The sequence below is a fragment of the Phalacrocorax carbo genome, chromosome 2 (assembly GCF_963921805.1).
Source record: "Phalacrocorax carbo chromosome 2, bPhaCar2.1, whole genome shotgun sequence".
In the NCBI taxonomy this organism is placed as follows: Eukaryota; Metazoa; Chordata; class Aves; order Suliformes; family Phalacrocoracidae; genus Phalacrocorax; species Phalacrocorax carbo.
This window is the reverse complement of record NC_087514.1, coordinates 94,190,106-94,202,816: the sequence shown is the minus strand read 5'-3', so window position 1 is coordinate 94,202,816 and position 12,711 is coordinate 94,190,106. Positions and strand designations below refer to the sequence as shown.

The window sequence follows — 12,711 nt, the reverse complement described above, 5'->3', positions numbered from 1 at the left end:
GACTTTCATTACAGTTTTGGCAAACCTGAGCTGAAAGAAAAAACAGCACAGATGGCTGAAAACAGTAGCAAAATGTTCAATTTTGTGTCTGCAGAAATCATTAGACAGCGGTTAAAGAGGTGTTACTGTTGCGTCAGTGTCACTTGGGGAGTTACGTTTCTGTAATGTCCACTAAAACAATGATACTTCTATTTTTGTTTTTAAGTGGAGCCCTTGCCAAGTGCAGACGTGTTTCTCTGCAGCCATGAAATGGATTTATCGACAGTAAAGACGACACAGATTCTTGCAGTGGCTCCTGTTTTACTTCTGCCAGCTCAGCACAGTAAGGAAGCAGTGGCATGGCTGTTGTTTTCTGTCCATTGCCAAAATCCAGTCTTATCAGTCTTACAGTTATCACAAAAGTAGCATGTTGATTTCATGCTGACAGTAAATGAAGATGACAGTTCTTATATGGTAAATAAGAGAATCAAAATGTGACCTACTTATCATGACATGTTAAATGTTGCTTAAATACAACATTTTGTAGTAAGTAAACCTTTGAAACTTTCTGCAGAACTTAGGAGGACTCTGGGCTGTACAACATTTTTATCAAGACTGTTTTCAGAGCACAGTACAAATTATTAGCTGATGTTTCATTATGGGTGCTGAATGCTTCTTACATTACTGCAAGGAATGAGGAAAAAATCTCTCAAGTTTTTTGGCTGCAGAGTTAAAAAGCATGGCTTTAGCACAGCGTGTGACAGTTGCACAGCACTGGTCAGCCCTGTAATCACATCTTCTCCGGAATGCTAACAAAATCCTTTACAAGCATCACTGGAATAATACAGGGTCATTTATTGATCTTTAGTCTGTGTGAAGAACCGCGGTCTTATTGATTCATCTACCATTTACAAGCCTCTATCTTGCTCTTAAAACCCCTTTTTATTGGTACAGTTTGGTAGTTTCTGTTTGCTTTATAGGTGTATTTCCTCATTCTTCAGTGGCAGAGAGGTAAACAGATGTGAATAGGTAAGCTTATAAATCTGAAAACTTCCATGTGAATTCAGTCTCCAATTGAATTTATTTTCTGGATACATAAATACTTTTGAGCTTGCTGAGGCAGACAGTTTGTCCTGAGCTGAAACAGCATCTGTGTTTCTAGAAATCTAAGATCAGTTTGAATTTTCTCTTTACAATTCTTTCATCTCTCAAATTTAATCAAAAGATCATACAACCAAATTAAGAAAATTATCCCATAAACAAAGTTTGATCCCACCTAAAGCACATGGGAATTTTGCTAACGGGTTCAGTGAGAACAAGACTCTTTCTGAAAAGTGCATCCTTTGTAATATTGAATATACAGGTCCACTAATTTGGTGTTTAGTAGGGCTAAACCACCACTGTTAACTGTTCTTATTTGTCCTATAAAATGTTGTCTCCCCGTATGTTTTTCCTGCTACACTGTACTGCTCTTATTTTTGTCCATGATGAGGACGCTGGAATCTTGGCCATGCAGCCACTGCAGCTCCATTTTTATATAATATCTGGCAGGTTTCAGTGCCAGCAGCTGTGTGAGGAGACCTCAGTAACTAGAAATAAACTGAGCTAATGCTGCGCCTTGTACCTCCTAGGGCAGAAATGCTGAGGTTTTCCCCTGTTTGGATGAATGCATTGTGTGTTTCTTGTATAAAGAGCATGCTAGGAGAAAGAAAAATAAGAGCCCCTGTAAAGATTTGTATGTTAGTGCCTCTGTAGAGGCCTTGTATAAAATACGTGCTGAGTTTCATTCAAAGGCTTGCTTGTATTTAGTGTGGATTTCAGTCTGTTTCTAATGGATGCAAATGTGAGTATGCAGTATTCTCGAGTAGGCTCAGGAGTTTGAGAGTAGTGTTTGTGGTAGTAAAGGCAGATGAGCTGAAACACAATTTTTGAATTTTTACATTGCTCCGAAGGACGCTTGCATGTTGATTCTTAGGAATTTTAAATAAGCAATGTGTTGAGAGGTGAGTGTCTGAATTCCAAAATAATTGTACCTGAAAAGCTGTCATCTCTTCAACTTACTGTTATATATCTCAGCAAGTGGCAAACTTTGAATATTTTAAGATGTTTCAGAGAGCATCATCACCAGTTTGGCCTGGATGCCTTACATCTTGGAAAGTGTCAGTATCACTGTTGAGGAGTGCACTTCCTTATAATAAGACTGTTTTACAGTGACTCAGTTTTTCAGAAATGTGTATGTTCATCGTCCAATATGAAGTAATTTTTTACTACAGTTATGTTGACCTTGCAAAAAATACATATATTTATTCAAATCATCCTGGGGGATTAGATTCCTGTTTGCTAACTAGCACAAGCTTCAAAGAACATATCATGCAACCAGCAGCACATTTTTTCAAAACCAGGGATGCTGGGTGGGCCAGTAAACCCCCATGACTTGTGAAGCTTGTTCAGGGATGCAGCTGAACTCCCAGCTATGTCTCCATGTTTCTTGGTTCAGGCCAGTATGCAGCATGGATGTCTATCAGCTCTGTAGCTGCAGAGTCTTGTAGGACTGAGCGTGATGGCTACCACACCTGTACCAAATGCCCAGCTTTCTGAAGCTGCTTGGATTCTAGCAAACTGAGCGTCTTCCACATAGCTGGAGGGATGTGTAAACAAAAATATGATCAGTCAGTGATTGTTGATAACATTCTACTTTCAGGTAACCTGTGATTCTTTGTATATTTTCCAATAATGTTCATGTGTTTTTCATTTTTTTCTATACATATTCTTCTAACTTTTCACAGTTCGCAAGTTGATATTCACATAATTAAGGGGGAAATTTCCAGTGGATACTTGCAAAATATTTCAAGTGACATAAACAAAAAACAACCAATCTACTACTTTCCACCTTCACCCCAGAAAACTGCTTCTTAGAAGATGAAGCAATTAATAATGTCGGGTTGCCAGAGACAATATTAGTTTCCACAGTATTTTTTTTCTTCCTTGTCCTTGGGACCTTCAGCATGGCACTTCGTAATTTTCTGCCACAAGTTTTTTAAGTCCAGGTATTACGTCAGTACATTTTTCTAGTCCCATTGCTCTAGTTTCGTCTTCCTAAATATCTTCTGCTGGCTTTGAATATAGTCTAATGTGAAGGTCTATTCTGCATATTCTGCATCAGATCCTCTGTCACCTAGTCCTCATTTTCCAGTACTCATCTGATCAATTCCCAACTGTTACTCAGTTTCTGATTTCTGCTGTGAAACCCCAAAATGGACAAGCTATTTCTGTGCTTTATTCATAGAATTTTGCAGAAATTGACCAGTAGGAAAGTAAAATAGTGAATTCCCTTTTCCTTTTTCCTTTTCCTCCAGGACAGTTTCAGTCCAAAGGGCAGTAAAAACCGCTATGAAGAGCATTGCTGGTTTTATGGCCGTACAGGATTCACAATCTGGTAGTTGGATGCCATTATAAAAGAAGGTGAAAAACAAAGCAGAGAATGAGCATCAGTGGGGATTGGTTGCTCGGTTAGGGGGTTTGGGGTTTTATGGAAAAGCTTGTCAAACTATAAGATGACCCCAAACTCCAGTGGATCATTTTTAAAACGTAAGGTACTTGATCTTTCAGTCTTCAACACATCTTCTTTTGAAGTATTAAGATGATGGTGACTTTGATCTTGTCCTTTCTTTCCTGCTTGCCGTAATTCTTGGTCAGAAATGTCAAGTGTTCAAAAACTGGTCTGTCTATGTCCATTTCTTGTGTGATCCTTTCAAGGACAAGAATGAATTTCACAGCACTTTTGCCGAGATGGGTTTCCACTGAGAATGTGGGTCAGAGCCCAGCAAATAATAATCCACATAAACAAGCTTTCAGTCTTTGTAAGAATCAGGCTTTAACCACGAAGACAGTAATAGCCATTTTGCTATTAATATTGTGCACAGTAAAAAGGCTCAACACCAAAAATCCCAGAAATTGGTCTCCAGAAGGCAGGCATGTTTTATGCTGTCTTCCATTGTTAATGATAATGTTGCTCTGGGTTTGTATGTTAGAAATCCTTCTATTTCACCTGTGTATCTCTGAAGAATGGGTGAAATTCACTGCCAGCAAACTAAAACAACAGCAGACATTATGAATTCAGTTCATTTCAGAAAGGTACTTCTTGCTTAAATAAATACCATTGAACACTACGTTTAACCATGTTACGAAACTGGATTATAATAATTCTTTGTTCAGTCATATAAAAGCTCCCTGTTCCCTCTACTTAACAGAACGTGGTCAGCCACAGAGTCAAAAAAGAACAGGATGTGATCTTGATGGATCTTAAAGAACCATAACTGTTATGCAAGAACAAGCTGGTTGACAGGCAGCTGAACATGAGCCAGCAGTGTGCCGAGGCAGCCAAAAAGGCCAACAGCATCCTGGCTTGTATCAGGAATAGTGTGGCCAGCAGCAGCAGGGCAGTGATTGTGCCCCTTTACTCAATGCTGGTGAGGCTGCACCTTGAATATTCTGTTCAGTTTTGGGCCCCTCACTACAAGAAGGATGTCACGTCACTGCAGTGTGTCCAAAGAAGGGCAACAAAGCTGGTGAAGGGTCTGTAGAGCAGGTCTGATGAGGTGCAGCTAAAGGAACTGGGGTTGCTTAGTCCGGAGAAGAGGAGGCTGAGGGGAGACCTTATTGCTCTCTACAACTACCTGAAAGGAGGTTGTAGCGAGGTGGGTGTTAGTCCCTTCTCCCAGGTCAGCAGTGATAGAATGAGAGGAAGGAGCTTCAAGCTGCATCAGGGGAGATTTAGATTGGATATTAGGAAAAATTTCTTTACTGCAAGAGTGGTCAGGCATTGGAATAGGCTGCCCAGAGAGGTGGTGGAGTCACCATCCCTGGAGGTATTTAAAAGACTTGTAGATGTGGCACTTCAGGGCATGGTTTAGGAGACATGGTAGTGTTGGGTTGACAGTTGGACTCGATGAGCCTAGAAGTCTTTTCCAGTCTTAATGATTCTATTCTAAGTTTTTTTTCTAAATTGACTAGGTATTCCAAAGTAGTTGGACCTGGAATGTAATGGTATTACTATATAACCTGTCCCATGTAAGTCCAAACAACAGATCCTCTTCCACATTAACATTTCTATTATTTAGAGGCTACAGTGGTAGGTAAATATATATCCTAATTCTTGGTGGTGCAGATGGAGAAGTGTAGAACTTTAGGTCTGCACGATGGTTTAGGTTGGATATTAGGAAAATGTTCTTCCCCCAGAGGGTGGTGGAGCACTGGAACAGGCTCCCCAGGGAGGCAGTCACGGCACCAAGCCTGACAATGTTCAGGAAGCACTTGGACAACTCCCTCAGACACATGGTGTGAATTTTGGGGTTGTCCTGTGCAGGGACAGGAGCTGGACTCGACGATCCTTGTGGGTCCCTTCCAACTCAGGACGTTATATGAATCTGTGATTATAGGAATATCAGAGAGAAAAGTACAGACAGAATCACAACTTATGTCCTGATATGCCCTTTATTTTCTCATAAGAAAATAGTTTATAATGCCTCTAAATCCTCCTGCTAATTCTGCTGTAGAGCAGTGGAACATAGTACAGTGTGCATCCAAACAAGCTTGAAATGCAGTGTGCTAATTTTAGTCAGTGGTGGCTCAGAAGGTCAAATCTTAGCAACAATCTATAGAAGAGCACCCACTCACCACCACCACTTCTTCTCCCATATGAATATCTATTTTAGATGTGCTATTTAATGCTCCAAGTGGAGCTCATAGTTTGAATATGTGCAAAATTAGAGTTTTGTTTTCATGGATTGCAAATGTTTTTAATAAATACTCCAGGCTTGATAATGCTGAAGAGTGTTTTTAGCATACACTTTATGTTAGGGAGTTGCCTAGCAAGTTCAGTGAAATGAAAATATTTGCTCTGGCATGCAAGCAAGTTCTAGAAGAGCTTAGGCAATATTTCTGCTGCAGAAAATGTCAATTTAGACCTGCCCAAGTTCTGCTCTAACTTGTGAATTTGATTTTTCTAAAATAAAATAAGAAAAGTTGTTTGGTTGTTCTTTGCTTCTCCCTCCATGCTGAATTAGAATTCTTTTATCAGATATGCTGTATGGTTTTGTGTTTTATTGCTTTGTTGTGGGGGTTTGGTTTGGTTTGGTTTTTTTCAAGGCCACTTTATGCTTACCCAGAAAACAGCAGGAAATTAACCTAGGGAATTTGAACTGTCTGTTAAAAATCATCTATTTAATATAACCTGGTTGTAGTTACTCAACATATATAAGAAGTAGATTGGTGATTCAATTTTGCATCTTAGTTTATGTGCGCAGAGAAGAACCTCTACAGGTATTTGTACTCCCTCTAGCCACGGTCTCATGGCTGTCAAGGAAGGTCAGTAAGGTGAGGGGACCTAATGGAGTCAGAACCCCTGCATTTCCTTTACAAAGGTTAAGGAAATTAGTTATTTCATCAATATAACATTATTCTTAATACATTTGGCATGAAATACTAGTATTTTACAGGTGACTTTTGTTTAGTTTTACATAATAAAATTCTGCTATATTTCAGGATACCAACATTTGTCATGTGTTTGACACACAATATAGAAGTTAGAAGTTACATTTTAAGTTATGCTTTGGTGAAGAGAGAGAGATTGGATATCATTCATTGCATGGAGGTGGGGTGAGTGGATGTGTTTCCAGTCATGAACCAGTTATAAAAACTAAGGTACTTTGTCAGGAAGGGAGACCTGGATAAAGGCTGGAAACCTGTCTGCCTTCTTGAAGGAAAGTAAAAGGTGAGATGAAGGAGGAGGAAGAGATATCTTTGATGTAACCTACCTCAGTTAGATAGGTTGATTATGGTTTTTTCTTTTATTTTTACACCTGTGTCTTTAATATATGCTTGCATGTTGTCCGTTTTGAATTTTATGAATTAATGTATGCCCGCTTTATTTAAATTTGGATTGATGCTGGATAACAGCAAAGCATAAAGTGGATCTGTAGACTAGTAGTGTAGAACACTTCACACATCCTTGTCCTCCAGTGAATTTTTCATGATACCTAAGGATTAACAACAGGGGACCCCTTTGAGCCACTTGGGCCATGCAATGAGTTGGCACTGCAAGAACTAGCTGAGGCAGCAGAGGTTTCTTCTACCACCTGTTGGTTACATTCTTGACATGAATCAGTGTGTTAGGGTATACACTCAAGCACCAAAGCTTGTGGGGAAAGTAACACTGTAAAAGTGTATTCACTTTCTTTGTGTGTGTCTCACAACCTGAGAGACTGCTGGAAGGTTGTGTCAGTACATTATAACTGAGAGAAACTTATTTTGGTTTTTATACAAATAATGGCAGTAGTTCCACTTAGCTCCGAGTTGTGTTTTTGAACCATCAGTCTCAGGCCTAAGAACTTGAGCTTGCAAGAAAACCTAGTCATTAGATACCTACCTGCTCGCCTGGGATAATACTATATAGAACAATACATGCTTTGAGAGGCCAGAGATTTCTAGTAACAAATGCAGTCATTTTTCCATTTCCTGTCCACAGTATATCATCCTTTAGTAGCTGCAGTTTGGAGAAATTGGTGAGGTACGTAGTCTACTCGTGCCTGCACAGCCTCTGGCATTATTCATCCACAACCTCTCATCTTCTACAGGAACTGTAAGTTTTCAAAATTTCGGAAGCCTTAGTTGCCAGCGTAGGTGTGTAACTCAGCAGCCATGCTTGAAGTCTTGAGACAAATCTGGAGATGTTAGTTTTGTTTTGCATGTTTTAACTACTTTTGTGGTTAGAGGAGGAGATCTGACAGGACTGTGTGTCTGGAAGGTCCACATCCAAGCTGTTTCCTTCCTGCAGACACTGCTAGTCATTTTTATTTGGTGCTTGCTTTTGCAAGGCCTTAGTATGCATGTTACTGCAGTCGTGGTTGTACTACAAGAGAACCTTTCTAAGTTGCTGTGCAGCTGCAAGAAAATGCTGTTTAGGAAGCTTCTTGCTGGCATTCCTAGAAGGTCTCAAGTATACCCATCTTCTTACAACGTTCACTGACAGGACAATGATAATGAAGTAGTGGCCCAGCCAGGTCACTGTCTTTGTTCGGTTGTAAATCATCATCCATATTAGAAATCATCAGCCTCTGCCTTGTTCTCTTGCTCTCTTTGGATCAGGAGCTTATGTCAACAGAAAAATCTGTAAGGACGAAAGTTATAATTGGTAATGAATATTTTAGACAAAATAGTAATATTTCACCTTCGTTTGTGTGTTGCTTGAGTCCTCTGATTCACTTTTCTCAAATTTTATCAGTTTACCCTGTGTATCCTGACTCAGAGATAGCCTGATCTGATCAGTAGGAACTAAAAGTAGCTTATGAGTGCTGACGACATTCTTCTCAATGTCAAGCAGACCTGACAGCTGAAAAATCATGTTTTGTTTATATGCAAACACTCAAAGTTTTCTACCAGAAAGTTGAACCAGGTAGGGGTTAAAAAAAGTTGGTGTTATTGCATTACATCATAGCAAACCTGTGAAATTTAACTGATCCATTCAAAAAAATGTTTTGAATTACCTCTGATGAAATGTGCTGTCACAGAACAGATCTTTTCCAAATTACTGATTTAAGAAGAAAGTTTGCAGTGCTGAAAACACTATGCACTGTTTAGTACAAAACACTAAAAAAGTGAGAATTGGAAGTTGTGCTAACTGGTAGAAATCAGTACCCAGTCCATTTCAGTTGTTACAATTGCACTGCTTATGACCTGCTTTCTCTATAGGAATCTATTTACCTAATTATTTTTAAGTAGATAATATTTTATTTCTGTTGGCATTATTTGTTGACTTATTAATTAAGTCCATGCATCTACCTGTCCTGTGTATTAATTTCTCAGTAAATTCTACTAATTAAGGAACGTAAGTCAAGATTTTTCTGGTAAATGGCTAAAGATCAGTACAAGCAGCACGCTGCATCCATTCAAATAATGCATTTAGGAGTTTTGTTAGCAGCCTTAAGGACTCTATCGCCAGTTCCCAGATGAACTTTGACGGTACCATTCACATACAGAAGCAAGTTCCAATAGATCATCATCAGGTTTTCATTGCCTTTATTGAGAAGGTTAACGATGAAAGGAAAACAAAAACATACCTAAAGCTAAACCAGTCTGAAAAAAAAGCTTTGAAACAACGTGTTGAAAGCTTGAGCTGCTACAATGCTGCTTGCTTGCAACCCAGCACTAGCCACCATCTGTAGGAAGCCCACAGGGTGACTGTAGTGTACCTAGTCTAGCCTAGAGCCATCACCCAGAAACTCCCAAAATCAGCTGTCCTCTGGCTGCCATTCTCACAGTTTCCTGTTGTTGACAACAGGGAGAGACTCAGCATGTATCAGCTCTTGACTGGTGCTGATGGTCCATACAACTCTTCATTAAATGTCTTTTAGGGTAAGTGTGCTTGGAGTTGTGCTCATACTGGCAGTCCCGCCAGTTTACCTTTTGCATTGGGGCTTAAAACAGCTGTTCTGGCACAGGTGGAACTGAAGGGGCATGGGCAACCGTAAGAAAACTTCCTTACAACATTTCTTGTGCATATACAGTCACAGGAGAGTTTTAATACCTTCCATAGCCTGCCCCACTAGTTGGTTTTTGCTGTGTTTGTGATGCATTTTTCTGGAGAAGCAAAGGAGTCAAGATCCAGAGTCTTGGTTCTTGCAAGTAGGAAGGAAATATGCCAGTGTACGCGCTGCCTGAGGTACCGTTTTAGAGTCCTGTGTTGCAGTCACTGTGTTGCATTGTGTATATCAATCATAACAAGTGTTACGGATGTGTCAACACACCCGCAGCACCATCGGATAACCCTTAGCATCAGGGAGCAGCAGGCATGGAGCTGCTCCACATGGGCTTCCTCCCAGCAGCTGTGCCCTGGGGCTGCTGCTCCCCAGCAGCAGGGAGGGGGCATGCTCCGCCACCCAACGCTCAGCACCGGCTGCTGCTACCAGTGGTGCCAAAAATCTCTTCAAAAAGAAAAGTGGAATGGGGAAGAAAAATAGTTCCCAAGTTGATGTTTAGACAAACATAATTTGTTAAATAGGCTGAACCTTAGTAGGTCTCGCTGCCTTCCACGCCTCAGGGCACTTGAGAATTAAGGTACTTGCTTAGATGCTGAAATAGAAACTAAAGCCTCTTCCTTTTACACACACGTTTCTGGTAATGCTGGTGCCACTGCTTGCTGTTGTCCTGTCGATCTTTTCTGTTGTTGCTGTTATAAAGGCTGTTGGTTTTTAATCTCTTCAACAGCTGACATACTGTTTTACTGTTTAATCATTCTGCCACTGTCCTTGCAGACCTTAGTGTTTCCATAAGGCAGCAACTGTCAAATATTAGCCAGGATTTAGTTATTTACTTTAGTTCTTTACATAAGAACTTACTTACAGCTAAGGCATGCTTTTTATCTCTCCGGAAAGATACATTTACTTTCAAGGAAGAACAGATTAAAATGTGTTCTTTTTATTTGAAAACCGTTTGCTCCTTCCTTTTCTATGAGTCCCGACCTAGCGATGTACATTGGTCCTTTAAAGAAATGAGGAACGGGGGTGTTCGGGGGCGGGGGGTGTCTAGTGTTTTTGATAAAACATGAAATGACAAGTCTTCCACTAAATGATCATTCTGGGCACTTAATGAGAGTGTTTAATCTTTTATTATAGAAGGCGGCTGACATTTTATTTCAACTACACTTGTGCAAATGCAGAATTTAAAAGAAGTGAAGGTTCTGTAGCTTGAATAGTTACAGCTTTATCTTAGGAATTACTGTCAATACTGTGGCTGCCTTAAAATAGTGGGTAACGTTGACATTATGCTTGTCCCTTCAGACTTTAAAGTCTATCTCTTAATGTTATGAAGAGAGGAGTTCTTTTTGATATTTTAAACATATATCCAGTGACTGTAGCTATGCTATGGTTTCTTAGACTGAAAAGATGCTAAGAGTTTCATACAAAAGAGAAGGAGAAATGCTGTTACTGTTACACAGAAATCTGGAAAAAAATTGTTGACAGGATTATGGTTTTTTTTGTATGCGTAATGAAAAAGCACTAACTTTCTGTCATTCTGTTTAAAAACTGAATTTGGATCAGGTGGCTTTTCTCCTTGGTAGGAAAAGCTTGTCAGCTAGACCTTTGGCACAGTTTGCTTTGTGCTATGGCTCTATTATACTTTGGGGAAAATATTTTGAACCAGACAGTACGTTGTGGCAACAGTACAATCACATCCTCTCAAGGAGCACTTGGTGACTTGCTTGGCAAGGCAGCACTCCATAAATGATAGCCTCAGCAGGATTCAAACTAAAATTATTTAAAACATTATCTACTGCAACTCAATTAGATGCTGGAGGACATTTTCCCTTTGTTACAATTTTATTACTATATCAGTTTAATTTTTTATTATTCAGGACTAGGTTTATCGGCTCATATTTCTTAAGCTTGTAGGACTGAACATTGTAAAATCAATATTTCTGCTAATTAAGGTGTTTTTGGGGAGTGGATAATCAAACAGTATAGTGAATCATTAAAACCTTACGTGCTACTATTGACTAGCATTATTGGCACAAAGAGACCAAACCTCTATGCCAGGGACTTTTTTCCTTCTTATATTTTTACAGCAGAGGCAAAACACATTCAGTAAAAATTGATGTTCTCAGCGTTTAACAGTGTAGACATGGTCTTTTATGGATATAAAAGCAAATGCAGTGTGTTAAAATTCTGGTCACTCCTATGTAGCATTTTCTTTCCTATCATTTAACCTGGCAGTAAATGGTGTCAGACTTCAAGGGGTCTTACTCTGTTTTGAAACAGATGGAAATCTCCTGCATCTTATGAAAGTAATGGATCATTTCTAATTTATTGCCAATTTTTGCCAGTATCTTTTTACCAAACCAAAAGATGGTTTCTTCTTGTCTGTCATTGGCTAGTGCTTGGTTTTGGTTTAGTTTTATGTGTTTACATTAGCTGTGGCCTACTAGTACTTGCTTCTGGGGCTGTTACTGAACAGACCTGTAAGTGATTATTTGCTATCATGTTAGGAAACAGCTTCCCTTCCCCCAGTTCCCTTACTATGAAGCTAGCGACTGCAAGTGGGACACTGGACATTGTTGAACATTGTCATTTTATTCTATGCATTTGACTGACCTTTGCCTTAGTAACCTGAACTCAAGAACCTGGGGTCCACTGTCAGATCCAGAGTGACCTGACTTTGCTTTCCTCCTGGGCCAGCCCCTTGCATGAACAAACTGCTCAAGATCCTTTATCTAAGAGTGATACCTCTTGGGCAGGGTTACTGCAGGGCTGTATCGTGTGCAGGGGCTGCACCTTTTTTTAAGGAAAGTAGAGTAAAATAAAGACTGAAAATACATTCATTCACTTTTCAGGTATAAAAACTTAAAGTAAAAAACTCACTAACCTAACATGAGCCAAGCCAAATATTGCATCTGCTCAGGCTGTTTTGCTCTGTGCTTTTTTTAACTAGACCATGACCTAAGGAGTTGTTCTGCAGTTCTTCATAGCCGTCATAATGAAAGGGAACTTGCATCACTGTAGAACTAAGGCATCAGAGTTTAGCTGGGTGGTGGTAAGGGTGGACCTAAGGAGAAATTACGTCAAATATCATCTGAGCCACAGAAAATTATGTGTTACCACTGTATTTGCCAAGAAAGTTTCTCCCTAAAATAGTTCTGATTGGGCATTATTATTGCCTAATCAGAAGTTCAAAGGAAAA

The 12,711-nt window shown here is 39.6% G+C and overlaps 1 protein-coding gene across 4 annotated transcripts in view; it reads left to right on the top strand.

Annotated features, from left to right (window-relative positions):
* The window catches only part of LYRM4 (LYR motif containing 4), a 94,871-nt gene that overhangs the window by 64,120 nt on the left and 18,040 nt on the right, over positions 1 to 12,711 (top strand). For 2 of the 4 annotated variants that reach the window (XM_064443545.1, XM_064443548.1), the window contains one exon: positions 3,336 to 3,441. The exons of the other annotated variants lie outside the window; for them this stretch is intronic. In XM_064443545.1, the coding sequence (XP_064299615.1) occupies positions 3,336 to 3,419 (84 nt within the window). In that variant the 3' untranslated portion in view covers positions 3,420 to 3,441. The remainder of the gene's footprint in view (positions 1 to 3,335; positions 3,442 to 12,711) is intronic. 4 annotated transcript variants of the gene reach the window in all.